The sequence below is a fragment of the Scyliorhinus torazame genome, chromosome 7, assembly GCF_047496885.1.
Source record: "Scyliorhinus torazame isolate Kashiwa2021f chromosome 7, sScyTor2.1, whole genome shotgun sequence".
Classification (NCBI taxonomy): Eukaryota; Metazoa; Chordata; class Chondrichthyes; order Carcharhiniformes; family Scyliorhinidae; genus Scyliorhinus; species Scyliorhinus torazame.
The window spans coordinates 295,572,329-295,586,525 of record NC_092713.1 but is presented as its reverse complement, the minus strand read 5'-3'; the positions used below and the strand labels follow the sequence as shown (position 1 = coordinate 295,586,525).

General features: G+C 48.6%; 1 protein-coding gene across 1 annotated transcript in view; it reads right to left on the bottom strand.

The window, feature by feature from the left end:
• kif3a (kinesin family member 3A) overlaps positions 1-14,197 on the bottom strand; it is a 112,219-nt gene that overhangs the window by 63,358 nt on the left and 34,664 nt on the right. Inside the window, exons 6-7 of the mRNA XM_072512631.1 lie at positions 6,473-6,612; positions 3,585-3,782 (exon numbers count right to left, since the gene is read on the bottom strand). Of these exons, the coding sequence (XP_072368732.1) occupies positions 3,585-3,782; positions 6,473-6,612 (338 nt within the window). The remainder of the gene's footprint in view (positions 1-3,584; positions 3,783-6,472; positions 6,613-14,197) is intronic.

Genomic DNA, 14,197 nt, shown 5'->3' with positions numbered 1-14,197 from the left:
AGGTTGGGAGACCAGTTTGTGGACGGGAAGTTCGCGAGCCTGGGTGAGCTGGAGGAGAAGTATGGGCTCCCCCCCCGGGGAACACCTTCAGGTACTTACAGGTAAGGGCGTTTGCCAGGCGGCAGGTGGTGGAATTCCCACGGCTGCTGCCACGCACAGTACAGGACAGGGTGCTCTCGGGGGGGGTGGGTGGGAGTGGGGAAGATCTCGGAAACTTACCAGGTGATGCAGGAGGAGGAGGAGGCCTCGGTGGTGGAGGTGAAAGGTAAGTGGGAGGAGGAGTTGGGAGAGGATATCGAGGAAGGGATGTGGGCAGATGCCCTGGGGAGGGTGAACTCTTCCTCTTCGTGCGCGAGGCTCAGCCTCATACAGTTTAAGATGCTGCACAGGGCACACATGACCGGGACAAGGATGAGCCGGTTCTTTGGGGGCGAGGACAGGTGTGTTAGGTACTTGGGGAGCCCAGCGAATCACACCCATATGTTCTGGGCATGGGGGCATTTTGGAGGGGTGTAGCGAGGACGGTGTCGAGGGTGGTAGATTCCAGGGTCAAGCCGGGCTGGGGTCTCGCAATACTTGGGGTGGCAGAGGAGCCGGGAGTGCAGGAGGTGAAAGAGGCCGGTATTCTGGCCTTTGCGTCCCTGGTAGCCCGGCGGAGGATTCTTCTTCAGTGGAAGGATGCGAGGCCCCCAAGCGTGGAATCCTGGATCAACGATATGGTTTATTAATTTGGAGAGGGTGAAATTCGCCTTGAGAGGGTCGGTACAAGGGTTCTTTAGGCGGTGGCAACTGTTCTTAGACTTCCTGGCAGAACGGTAGACATTGGTCAATGGCAGCAGCAACTCGGGGTAGGTGGGGGGGGGGGGTTACTTTATTTTTGTTTATTTACACTGGGGGATCTATATATTTGCTATGTTTGCTTTGTGTTAAGTCAGGGTGTAAATTTATTATTTATGTACGGGGGGAGGGGGGTATGGAGGGTTGCTTTTTTGGACTGTGTTTTGTACTTAACCTTGTGGGTTCCTTTTTCATTTTGTTACTGATATTCTGTGAAAACCTTAATAAAAATTATTTTTAAAAAAAAAAAAATATGACCTCCCGATCTCTTGCCACAATGGGGAGTTCCGGCGAGTTGAGTTTCCCACTGTACAAAATGGGGCTATGTGCGGTCTTGGCCGCGCGTTTCCCATCCAGGCCTCTTATGAAACGCAAGTCGCGCTGAATAGCCATGGTGTTTCTCGGCAGTGCGAGCGCCGGGAAACACGTGGCTAAACGCGCTCGCTAGGAGACTTTGTCCTTGTTGGGAGAACCTCGCCCTAAGTGTCATTTTGGCCGAGTTTGGCGGGACGTTTCCAACCGGCTTTTTGGGTGAGATCCAGACCTGGATACACCCACACAAGTCATTTTGTGGGCCTTGTGCAGCATCTCACTGGTCTAGCCCACACTTAGAAATTGTTTCAGTAATGGAGAGCTGAAGTCCCTGGCAAAACCGGCTCCTCAGATCGGGGAGTCATTTTGAAAGGGTGCCTCCATCTCTAAATGAACTTGAAGGTCCCCGACACTCCCGGCCATGGACAATGCCACCCCCCGTAGAGATAGGTTTTACCCCTTTCCCCCCCACCCCCCTGCAATACCCCCCACCAGTGAGCACAAACCACTATGCTGTTTGTGAGGGCCTCCCCCATTCAGAACCCTCAATCTTTATGACGCCCCTTCATGCCGCCCCCCCCCCTCACCCCCTTTTCACGGCCATGGCACCCCTTTGGGCCCTGACCCATGGCAATGCCAACCTGCATGTTACACTGTCAAACTTAGCCAGTGTCCCGGCACATTGAAAGCACCACGCTGGCACTGCCAGGATACTAGAGACTGCCCTGCCCTGTCCCCGACCACCCAGAGTTCTCCAATGGCCTCCCAGACACTGGAGCGTCCATCACGCCTGGTCTCCGCTTGTGGAAATCAGTACTAATCGGTATCTGGTTGAGACCTCACCGATGCAGCTGGTGGGCACTGGAGAGAATGTGGTCTCAAACAGGCCGTGCATAATTGCTCATTTAAATATTATCTGGATCATATTCGGGTTTTGCACCTGCCGACTGGGTCTCTCCCGCGATGCTCCCAGCGCAATGAGATCGGCACCGGGTGCAATGGCGTGGCAAATTCACGCCCAATGGTAATGCACTAGATGCAATTTATCAGACATTTTCAAAAGGTCTTTGATAAATGCCCCATAACAGACTAATGAATGAGGCAAAAGAATGCGTAATCAGAGGACAGATGGTAGAATATATTGCTAACTGACAAGACAGAAAGTGAGAATAAAGGCTCTGTAGCGGACGTTAGTGGCGATCCACAAGAACCAGTGTTGACACCATTACTGTTCACAATTTACATTACAAGCACTAAGATCTATTCCAGAGGATGGAATTGAAAAGTAGGGAGGTTATGCTAAATGTATACCAAACCTCTACCCCAGAGGGCTGTGGAGGCTCAATCATACATACATTCAAGAGAGAGATCAATAGATTTCAAGATATTAAAGCTATCAAGGGTTAAAGGGATAGTGTGAGAAAACAGCATTGAAGTAAACCACCAGCCATGACCTAGTTTAATAGTGGAGCAGGCTCAAGTGGCCAAACGGCCTAATCCTGTTCCTACTTCCTATGTTCCCCAATATTCCTAACCTTGGTCAGATCACACTCAAAAGTACTGCATACAGTCCTGTTCACAACATTATAAAAAGGGACACAGAGGTACTGAAGAGGGTGCAGAGAAAATTTACAAGCGTAACAATAGGAACGTGTGGGTACATATATACGTACATCAGGAAATTAAATCTCTTTAAAAAAGGGGGCTGAGGATGATCCAATATAGGTCTTTAAAATTATGAACATAATGATAGATTGGATAAAGAATGTTTCCATTTATGGAGAAGAGCATAACCAGAGCTGATCAATATAAGATAGTCACTAAGAAATCCAACAGGGAATTCAGAAGAAACTTCTTCAGCTCCAAGTGGTGAGAACATGGAATCAGATACCAAGGGGAGCGATTACATCAAATAGCATAGATGTATTTAGGGAGAGACAAGACAAACATATGAGGGACAAGGGTACAGAGAATTATGCTGATATAGTTAGGTGAGGAAAGATGGGAAAAGAGTAGTGTAGCATAAATATCAGCCTGGAGCAGTTGGGGTGCATAGTCTATTTCTGTGCTGCATATATTTTACATAATCCTATGCGTTTAGCCCATAGATAGTACAAGTATTAACTAAGAAACAGGAGCTAAGTAGGCCATTTGGCCCTTTGAGCCTGCTCCAATCAACAAGATCATGGTTGATCTACCTCAACCATGCTTTCCCACAAAATCCATTTAACCTTTAGTACTCAACAATCTCTTAACAATAGAAGAATCAAACAACAGCTTATTTTGTCACATTTTAAAACAAGATACCTATTATAGGAACAATTAGCTGCCAAAGTATATGTTGTTTGCTGTTTAAATTAAATCGAAATACACAAAGTTGCATCAATTATTCTCAATGCACCATACTTATCAATAGGAGGGGGAAAAAGAATCACCATCATAGTCTTTGAATTGCCTCCCAATGAATCCTGGAGTAGACGCGTCAGTTTAGAGTTACGGTAGGGCACATGTGTACTTTTACCATCAACAAGAGCGGAGATAACGTTACCCAAGGTGGACAATGAGAGGTTGATCTTTGTTGCTTCTTTTAATCGCTGTCCTGTGGCTCCAGTCTTTCCTTGTCTTTCTGAACCCTGCAAGCAAATGAGATGGGACCAATCCTTTGGCACTCAACATCTTGTAAAAATTCTCAGTTTTACTTGCCATTTTTGTGATTAGCAAGTTATTTCTGATATATATTTTTTAAAATAATCGGAAACGTACAAAACCTTCATCAGTATTTGTAAAGAGAAAAGACAGATCATGAGATTTTAGATTTGCATGTTTTGTTCATATATTTTAAATTTGCACTTTTATTTAGCTATTATGTACAGACTACGAACACTGAGGAATAAAACCAATTTTTTGAGCCAAAAAAAGTTAACTGTGAAAATTGAGAGTGCGCTTGTCTGATCTATCGGTTGTTTATGTTCATTATGTTCCCACCAATTTTGGTCCTTACTGTTATATCAACAGATACCACCACACATATGAAAGACTTAATTTTTCTCCCAGATGAACTGCATCTAAATACAAGAAGGTTTTATCATTAGTCAACTTGCAGCAGGGATATTGATTTGAAAAGACTGCAATAAAAGCCTTGAATATGCCGCCAAGAATAACAGTGAAGAGCAAAGCTTTGGATTAATTTATGAAATGGACAGATCCAGTAATGATGAGCCGCTTAGACCAGTAGACCGAAAAGGTGAAATCAAAGGCTAAAGAACAGGTTTCTTATAATACTCATATCAAAGTCTTCTAAATAAATAATAGTTAATTTCTCAATGGATTTGCAAAGGAGTCCAGATCAATTTTTTTCTTCAGGTGAAGTGGTGTTAGAAGGCGGTGGGAATAGTCAAACAAGAATTTTAGATGTAATTTATTCTCCATTTATAGTTGTACTTTTTTATACTTTCATCACAAATTCCCATGTCAATGCTTATAATGGAAAATATCAGCAAGCTTGTCATATGCAATTATTCCTGCCTGCAAGTGATATGGGATGTGTTGATAGGAGACATGTAGGGATGAAGCCAGTGGGAGGATGGCAAGGCGAACAGAGAGAGGGTAGACAAGATAAGAATTTCCTGGAATTCTAATGTAATGTCTTTTCAGCTTTTATTATTGATTATAAATATAAATCAAATATATAATTTTGAAACAGAAGTTCATTCATTACAAATGTATGTGATGACAAAAAAAAGCAAGAGGAATGAGACTTTCAGCTCAGCCTGTGGACTCCCAATAACAATCCATCAAGCAGTTACCTTTGGCACAATCTGACTTCATAATTTACTTGCCAGCTAGTTCACTCATGCATTTAATGATTTGTTTATATTGCAAAAAAACAGAAATGCAATTGTTCCAAGAGGAGAAAAGCTACGTAGCAACAAGAAAATGGCTACTTGATCCTTAGCATCAGGCACAGGTAGCAACTTGGGTGCTTAATTCAAAAGGGCAGAGAAAGGAAACCCACTGGCAATCTTGTAAGAAAATACTCGGGGAGGGGGGGGGGGGGGCGAGAGCAAGAGATATTAAATAAAAATTGACACGCAGATGATATTAAAATATCAAACCAAGGCTGAGGCACCTAAATTAAAATAATAGAAGCAGAAATCCATCAAGACATCAGGCCAGGGCCAACATTGCTAATTCTAGAATTTTGACCGAGCAACAATGAAAGAATGATAGTGGGTTAGGGAGATGCTGCCTATGAAGCATTGGAGACACTGCAGTGCATCTTACAGAAAGTAGTCATGGTGCACAGATTTTGAACGGAATGTTTACGCTGGAGGGTGAGGTGCCAATCCAGCAGATTGCTTTATCCTGGTGTTGTCAGGTTCCTGGAATACTTCCACACCTGCTCAGAGCCAAGCAAGTGGTGAGAGTATTCTACCACACACCTGATTTATGTCTTATATGTGATGGAGAGATTTGGGAGAGTTGGGGTAGGGGATGGTGAAAGAGAAAAAATAAACACTTCTTCAAAAGCACACTGGTCCATCCCCCAGCACAGGGGGCAGGGGATGCATTGTCTTTGCTGCCGAACACCCGCTTCGCCACACTCAACCCCCACTTTGCGAGTCCCCTCCTGCTATCACTCACCTGTGGCCTGGGATCAAGACTCAGGTGTGTGCCCTGCAGCAGCAACCACCACCTCCACGGTGGTGCTGTCATTTAATAGAGCTCCCGGCTTTTAATTGGCCAGGAGTTTTCAATGGGTGGGATTTTCATCCCTGGGTCCTTAATACGGCTGACTTTCCCAAAACGGGGCAAAGCGAGACTGTCACTGGCTCGACAGCCAGCTAGCGAGACTGTTATTGCCACTCATGACAAAAATACTCGAGAATACCGCTGCATAATGTGGAAAAGTGTTCAAGTGATTTGTTGTGTTTTCTTTTTAAACTTTAACGGAGAAATATAAACAATCATCCAAAGTGCAGAACACCAGCAATTTTTTTTTTTAAATTAAATAAATCTGGAAGTGATTAGGTGATGCACAGGTTAAGCTTTTCTCAATCGTGAAAATTGCACAAGGAGTGAATTTGAATACAAGAAGAAAAACTGGAAGGAGGGAGGGATAAAGTAAATTAAACTTGAGCTTCAGTAAGAAATCATAAGTTAGGTTGGGATAATTAGAAATTGACATAAAAATCAAGATATTAAAAGAAACTACAAATTCTGGAAAAGCAAAGTTACAAGAATAAACCACAAATGCAAAAGAGCAAACAGGGTACTCTGCCACTTTGTTCAAGGATTCTGTAGCTATTTTGCCAGTTCTTACTGCAAGATCAACGAGGTGCAGTTTTCCCATGCGAACATGAATATTTCCATCAATTCCTTTTTCACTGCATTCAATGGTAATTGTAAAAATAGCATGAGAACGGGAGCTGTGTTCATTCATATTTGTGGCACCAACAGAACCTAGAAAGAAAATCAGTTTCAACAGATTGGAATTTTTTAAAAATGAGATACAAAATAAGATGACTCCAAGGCAATCCACACTCAAAACCAATCCACCATGGTGGGATTGTAATTCTTACGCTTATGGGAAGACGGCACAACAGATGGTTATACCGTTGTACCCATAGTTGGAGAGCTATTACAGACACAAGCAAATTTTTAAGATTTTACAATAACACATTTACCTATTTAGCAATATTGCTGAGTGTTACAGTAGAACAGTGGGCAAGTGCTGAAGCACTCCAACAAACCAGCAATCTCTACATTATGGTCTTAAATAGGAACATTTTTTATTTGTTCATGGGTCATGCATGTCACTGGAATACTGGAATACTGGAAAGACCCGCATTTGTTGCCCATTCCTAAATTCCCACGAGAAGATGGTTGTGAGCCGCTTTCTTGGTTCGCTGCAGTCTGTGTGATGTAGACAAATCCACGGTGCTGTTTGTGAGGGAGCTCCAGTATTCCAGTGACACATTATAATGTTGTTAGGATTTGTTTTCCGATGGTGCTATTCCTAACATCTTGGCAAACTTAAAGAAAGCAATTGGAATTGGAATTTACAAAAAGGTGCGATGGGTGCAATTCATCCAAAAAATATCTAAGGACGCGGTTCTCCGGAAGAATTTCTAAGTGTGATAGCGAGCGGGAATTGCTTCGAGCTTCCCGGAGACCGGCAACACAATTCAACGTTAATTGGTCCACTTAACGAGGCTTCTTGCCGCAAATGAAGGCTGCCAGCTGATTCGCCGAGACCTCGCTCGCCAGTCCCCAGATAACAAGGTCGAGCAGCACTTAAGCTGCACTTGCTCAGCCAACTTCAACCAGCTTGCAATAATGGCGCCGAAGAGACCAACCCCAAGATTAATGCAAGCAGATCTAGGGAGACTGCTAGATGCCATGGAGGCCTGAAGGTCAGAGAGTCAGCCACATGGCAGCCAGTGCTGCCTGGGATGAGGTGGCGGCAACTCTGAGCTTGGGGGGTGTGCCCAGGAGGACCACCCCCAAACTCTCTATGCGACCCCCAACCCTCCCTCCACCCTCTCCCCCTTCAAACCCCCCACAACCCTCCCACCACTGTGAACCACGTGTATGGCTAACGATGCCCCTTCTATGTCTCCTCAGGAAAAGCTCTCCCATAATCGTCAGGAGAGTGTCCAGGCTGGCGGAGGGATGCTGGACTCAAGAGTCCTGACCTCCTTCGAGCAAGGCCTGGAGGTGACTGGGGTGGCTGAGGACAGGGCGGTCACCCACACGGAGGCTGGTGGATGCCGCAGAGGTGAGGAACCACTGGGCTCCACCTAGAGGACCTGTCAAATGGGAGTTGTTTTGTCTTACTGACTGACCCATCCCTCCCACTGACCGCATGTCCATTCCCCCTCAATTCCAGCTGACGGCGCCGGCCCATCCAAGGAGACATCCTCTCCTGACTCCCAGGAGAACACCGCAGACGAGAGCTCAGAGGATGCAACCGTTATAGTCGTGGCACAGCTGTGATGCACGATCAATAACTCCAGAAGCGAGGGATACAATTGAAGACTTTAATACGCTAGATGTTTCCCCCAGCAGCGCAGGTACAGAAGAAAGCAGCTGGGGCAGCACGGGCTCTTGTACCCCACCTTGTAGGGCGAAGCTTACAGGCTTAACCAATAGGAACAAGTACATTCTCCACCAATGGTATTCCGGCATTACCAGGTACCGTAATCCTTCTAACACAGACTACCACATTCACCCCGTTTTAAAAAATAAAAAGAGTCTGGCGGGGGTGGTGGCTTCGTATTACAACGTGGTAAAGTGGTAGAAGTTACAGTTATGAAGGTACCGTAATACCTCCGTACAGCGTTTTGCCTTATTACATCTTAACTATTTACAACAGTAATGTACATTTCAAAATGAAGCAATTAGTCAATCGTTGCCCTGGTCGTAGCTTTGGTGATGATGCCGGTGGAGTTTCGGGCGTCTATGACTCCGGGAGCATGGTTTCGGCTTCTGTGGCCGCTTCATCACCCCTAGACGGGGCCGGTGGAAGGACCGACTGACCTGGGAAGGGGGCGGCTGTGGGGTGCGCCGGTGGGCGGGCGGGACTAGACGGGGCTGGTGGAAGAACCGATCCACCTGGGAAGGGGGCGGCTGTGGGGCCGCGCTGGTGGGAGGGAGGGAGGGAGGGTGGGACTGGTGACGGGGTGAAGGGATCCAGCGGGCGCCAGTACCCGTAGGGAGACCGTATCCTGTCGGCCGTCGGGGTATGCCACGTAGGCGTACTGAGGATTAGCGTGCAGGAGATGGACCCTCTCGACCAATGGGTCCGATTTGTGCGCCCGCACGTGTTTTCGGAGCAGGATGGGTCCGGGAGCTGCCAACCAGATCGGGAGCGAGATCCCAGAGGAGGACTTCCTGGGGAAGACAAGGAGACTTTGGTGAGGTGTTTGGTTGGTCGTGGTACAGAGCAGTGACCGGATGGAGTGGGGCATCTGGGAGGATTTCCTGCCAGCAGGTGACTGGGAGAATCCTGGACCGCAGGGCCAGTAGGACGGTCTTCCAGACCGTTCCGTTCTCCCTCTCTACCTGTCCATTTCCCCGGGGGTTGTAACTGGTCGTCCTGCTCGAGGCAATGCCCTTGCTGAGCAGGAATTGACGCAGTTCGTCGCTCATAAAGGAGGACCCCCTATCACTGTGTATGTAGGTGGGGAAACCGAACAGCGTAAAGATACTATGGAGTGCTTTTATGACGGTGGTTGCGGTCATGTCGGGGCAGGGGATGGCGAATGGGAACCGGGAGTACTCGTCAATCACGTTCAGGAAGTAAGTGTTGCGGTCGGTGGAGGGGAGGAGGCCTCCACCGACCGCAACCGGATGGGTGGGGTCTGTGGTGGAAGCCTTGGGGACACACGTATTGGTGATGGGTCAGGATGTCCAAAGCCTTGTGCACGCTGTGTGGGTGGTGGCCAAGGTGGGCAGGGCTGGTCTGGCAGCTATGTACTAGGTCCACCTGGACATTGCAGCAGCGATCCAGAGCTTGGTGAGGGGGGGGGGGGGGGGGGGGGGGGGGGGGGGGTCGACTGCATTGCCCAGGCAATCTGGGACAGTCCAAGAGGGAGGTGGGTCAGTCCCTCTGTTCCATGACCGCAGGCATGAAGACCCATGTCGAGACCAGAGCAGGCCTATGGGACTGGCAGTGTCGGATGGTGGGGGAGACCCTGGTGCATACATTGTGTAGCCTCCTGTGCCTGCCCGCCCCATGCCCTGCCCATCCTGGCCCTACCCCGCATCCTCCTCTTCGTACAAGGCCTGGCATTCATCCTCCTCCTCCAGCATGCACCCCTCTGATATGCGATGTTGTGGGGGACGCAGCAAGTCACCACGGTGTAGGAATCTCTCCTGGCACTATTCCCCCCCAGAGCATCTTCAGGATGCCAATACACCACTCGATCACTGCCCTGGTCATGGCATGGGCGTCGTCGTAGCGGGTCTCCACGTTAGTCTGAGGCCTCCGGATAGGCATCATCAGCCACGACTGCAGCGGATAACTCATTGCCCAGGAACAAACCGCTCACCCAGGAATGTGTCTCGATAGTGTCAGAAACTGTTGAGTTTGCCAGGATGAAGGAGTTATGCACGATGCCCGAGTATCGTCGCAGATGTGCAACTCGTGGTCGCACACCAGCTGTTATGTTCACTGAGTGAAGCCCCTTGTGATTTGTGAAGACTGGCCCCTCAAGCACCAGTGCTCGTAGGGGTCAGGTGTCCCGTCGATCACCCCCTGGACCTGGGGCGCCACGGCAATGGCGGTGAACCCCGCTGCCCAGCCATCTTGGTGGGCTCAGTGCACATTGAAATTGATATATTGTGCCGAGCGGGCATAAAGGGTCTCCGTGACAGCACGGATGCACCTGAGCACCAAGGTCTGCGTGATGCCGGATAAGTCCCCACTCGGCACCTGGAAGGACCCTGTGGCAAAAGAGTTCATGGCGACCGTCACCTTGATGGCCACTGGGAGCAGTTGTCCTCTCCCATAGCATTGCAGTTCCAGGTGCACCATGATCCGGCAGATATGCTCTTCGGTCCCCCTGTTCAGCCAGTCTTTGAGGATGCACACAGTCCAGCAGGTCCTCCAATGGCAGGCGTGCCGGTACAATCGAGGCCTGATGTGACACTTCCTTCCCACTTCCTCCTCTGCCTATTGGGCGGACAGCTCTCCATCCACACCGGCTGGCTCCTTTTCCTCTGGGGAAGGCTCCTGATCGTACAGTCTCAGTGCATCCCCAGGGCTGCGGTGGCTAGGATGATGGAAACCATTCCTGGTTGGATTCTGAAATCCATTGTCTGCGGGAGGTGAAAGGCAGACATGTGAACATGGTGCATAACCCATGCACAACCAGGTCCATTGGGCAATATGGTGGCCCCGGCCTGCACTGCAGCCCCTGCATGTCCCTCTCACCCTTTCCTTCCTCTCCCATCTCCTCCTCCCCCCACCCCCAGCACTGCCCTCCGGAGCGCACCCCTAGCCCCGTCGGAGCCCGGCATCGTGGGGGCGTCTGGCCCCAGCACCCATCCTTGCCAGCAGAGGTATTGATGGCTGGCGCCGCCCATGCCACCGATACACTCTAGGGTCCCCGGCTAGCAGCCTTCTGTACGGGCTACCGTCGGTGTTCCGGTTGTGGGGCATCAATACAGCCGGTATCACTCTGTGCAAACATGGGCCACAGTGGGCAGTCAGTGAGGTGCACAGTAAATCACTGCATTGCAATGGCTGTCTGTGCCTGGACACCACTACGGTCCCGGGGTCACATCGACACCACAGCCCATCCCCTGGTTACCTCCTGCTCCAGCCCCTCAGCCCAGGCAGACGCCCCCCCCCAGCCAGCCATGCGAGCAACAGGACCGGCAGCCCACGGTTGTGCCTCTGGGAACATGTCCTATCTCCTCACTCCCTCAGCAGCCACATCGCCTGTTTCCTGATTTTTAAAACCACAAGTGAAACTCGGTGTTGGTAATTCCTCCTGGCAGAGGCGGAGTATCACAGAAGCCCCGGAGAATACCGGATCGGGCCCGTTAATGATATGCCAAAGGCGTTTACTGTACGTGCGGAGTAAATGCATTGACGTCGCTGTGGCGGCACCGGAGCATGGCATTCCGTCAGAGGCCACAATTTTCGGCTTATGCCCAATCGTGTTCCTCGATTCCGGCGTCGCTGGATGGAGAATCCTGCCCAATGGCTTTGGTATTTCTGATATTTAGTTGGATGGAGCTTCTGATCATCCACGATTGGATGTCAGACAAGCAGCATGACCAGGTTTGAATCAGGGGATGGTGGTGAGCCATAATTATTATTATTATAATAATCTTTATTATCACAAGTAGGCTCACATTAACACTGCTTTGAAGTTACTATGAAAAGCCCCTAGTCACCACATTCCGACGCCTGTTCGGGTACACAGAGGGAGAATTTAAAACGTCCAGATTACCTACCAGCTCGTCTTACAGGACTTGTGGGAGGAAACCGGAGCACCCAAAGGAAACCCACGCAGACACAGGGAGAACATACAGACAGTGACCCAAACCAGGAATCGAACCTGTGACCCTGGCACTGTGAAACAACAGTGCTAATCACTGCGCTACCGTGCCGCCTACTGGCAATGTTGTCACTATGTGTGGAATCTGAAGCTCTGCTTTTGGGTGGCATTGCCTGGAAGCAGTGTACAAATGAAAAATCATCTGAAGCCTTAAACATTCAAGAGGCAATAAGGAGCAGGAGGAGAATCCATTGCAAGTGATTCTTTATCAATGACTCAATGGACAAAAATGGAATCAAGGGATAGCTGACCCATCCTTTTGAACGACAAAAGAGAGATGGTAGAAGAGGTCAACCATATCGAAGCTGCAGGTCAGATTACCTCAGAACATAGAAGCGCAGTACAGGCCCTTCAGCCCTCGATGTTGCGCCGACCTGTGAAACCACTCTAAAGCCTATCTACACGATTCCCTTATCGTCCATATGTCTATCTAATGACCATTTGAATGCCCTTAGTGTTGGCGAGTCCACCACTGTTGCAGGCAGGGCATTCCACGCCCTTACTACTCTCGGAGTAAAGAATCTACCTCTGACATCTGTCCTATATCTATCTCCCCTCAATTTAAAGCTATGTCCCCTCGTGCTAGAAATCACCATCCGAGGAAAAAGGCTCTCACTGTCCACCCTATCCAATCCTCTGATCATCTTGTATGCCTCAATTAAGTCACCTCTTAACCTTCTTCTCTCTAACGAAAACAGCAAGTCCCTCAGCCTTTCCTCATAAGATCTTCCCTCCATACCAGGCAACATTCTGGTAAATCTCCTCTGCACCCTTTCCAATGCTTCCACATCCTTCCTATAATGCGGCAACCAGAATTGCACGCAATACTCCAAATGTGGCCGCACCAGAGTTTTGTACAGCTGCAACATGACCTCATGGCTCCGAAACTCAATCCCTCTACCAATAAAAGCTAAGTAAGAAGTCTTACAACACCAGGTTAAAGTCCAACAGGTTTGTTTCGATGTCACTAGCTTTCGGAGCGCTGCTCCTTCCTCAGGTGAATGAAGAGGTATGTTCCAGAAACATTTTTAAAGACAGATTCAAAGATGCCAGACAATGCTTGGAATGCGAGCATTAGCAGGTGATTAAATCTTTACAGATCCTGAGATGGGGTAACCCCAGGTTAAAGAGGTGTGAATTGTGTCAAGCCAGGACAGTTGGTAGGATTTTGCAGGCAGGTGGTGGGGGATGAATGTAATGCGACATGAATCCCAGGTCCCGGTTGAGGCCGCACTCATGTGTGCGGAACTTGGCTATAAGTTTCTGCTCGGCGGTTCTGCGTTGTTGCGCAAAAGCTAACACACCGTACGCCTTCTTAACAACCCTCTCAACCTGGGTGGCAACTTTCAGGGATCTATGTCCATGGACACCGAGATCTCTCTGCTCATCCATACTGCCAAGAATCTTACCATTAGCCCAGTACTCTGTCTTCCTGTTATTCCTTCCAAAATGAATCACCTCACTTTTCTGCATTAAACTCCATTTGCCACATCTCAGCCCAGCGCTGCAGCTTACCTATCTCCGTCTGTAACTTGTAACATCCTTCCGCACTGTCCACAACTCCACCGACTTTAGTGTCATCTGCAAATTTACTCACCCATCCTTCTACGCCCTCCTCCAGGTCATTTATAAAAATGACAAACAGCAGTGGCCCTAAAACAGATCCTTGTGGAACACCACTCGTAACTGGACTCCAGTCTGAACATTTCCCATCAACCACCACCCTCTGTCTTCTTCCAGCTAGCCAATTTCTGATCCAAACTGCTAAATCACCCTGAATCCCATGCCTCCGTATTTTCTGCAGTAGCCTACTGTGGGGAACCTTATCAAACGCTTTACTGAAATCCATATACACCACATCAACTGCTTTACCCTCATCCACCTGTTTGGTCAACTTCTCAAAGAACTCAATAAGGTTTGTGAGGCACGACCTACCCTTCACAAAACCGTGTTGACGATCTCTAATCAAATTA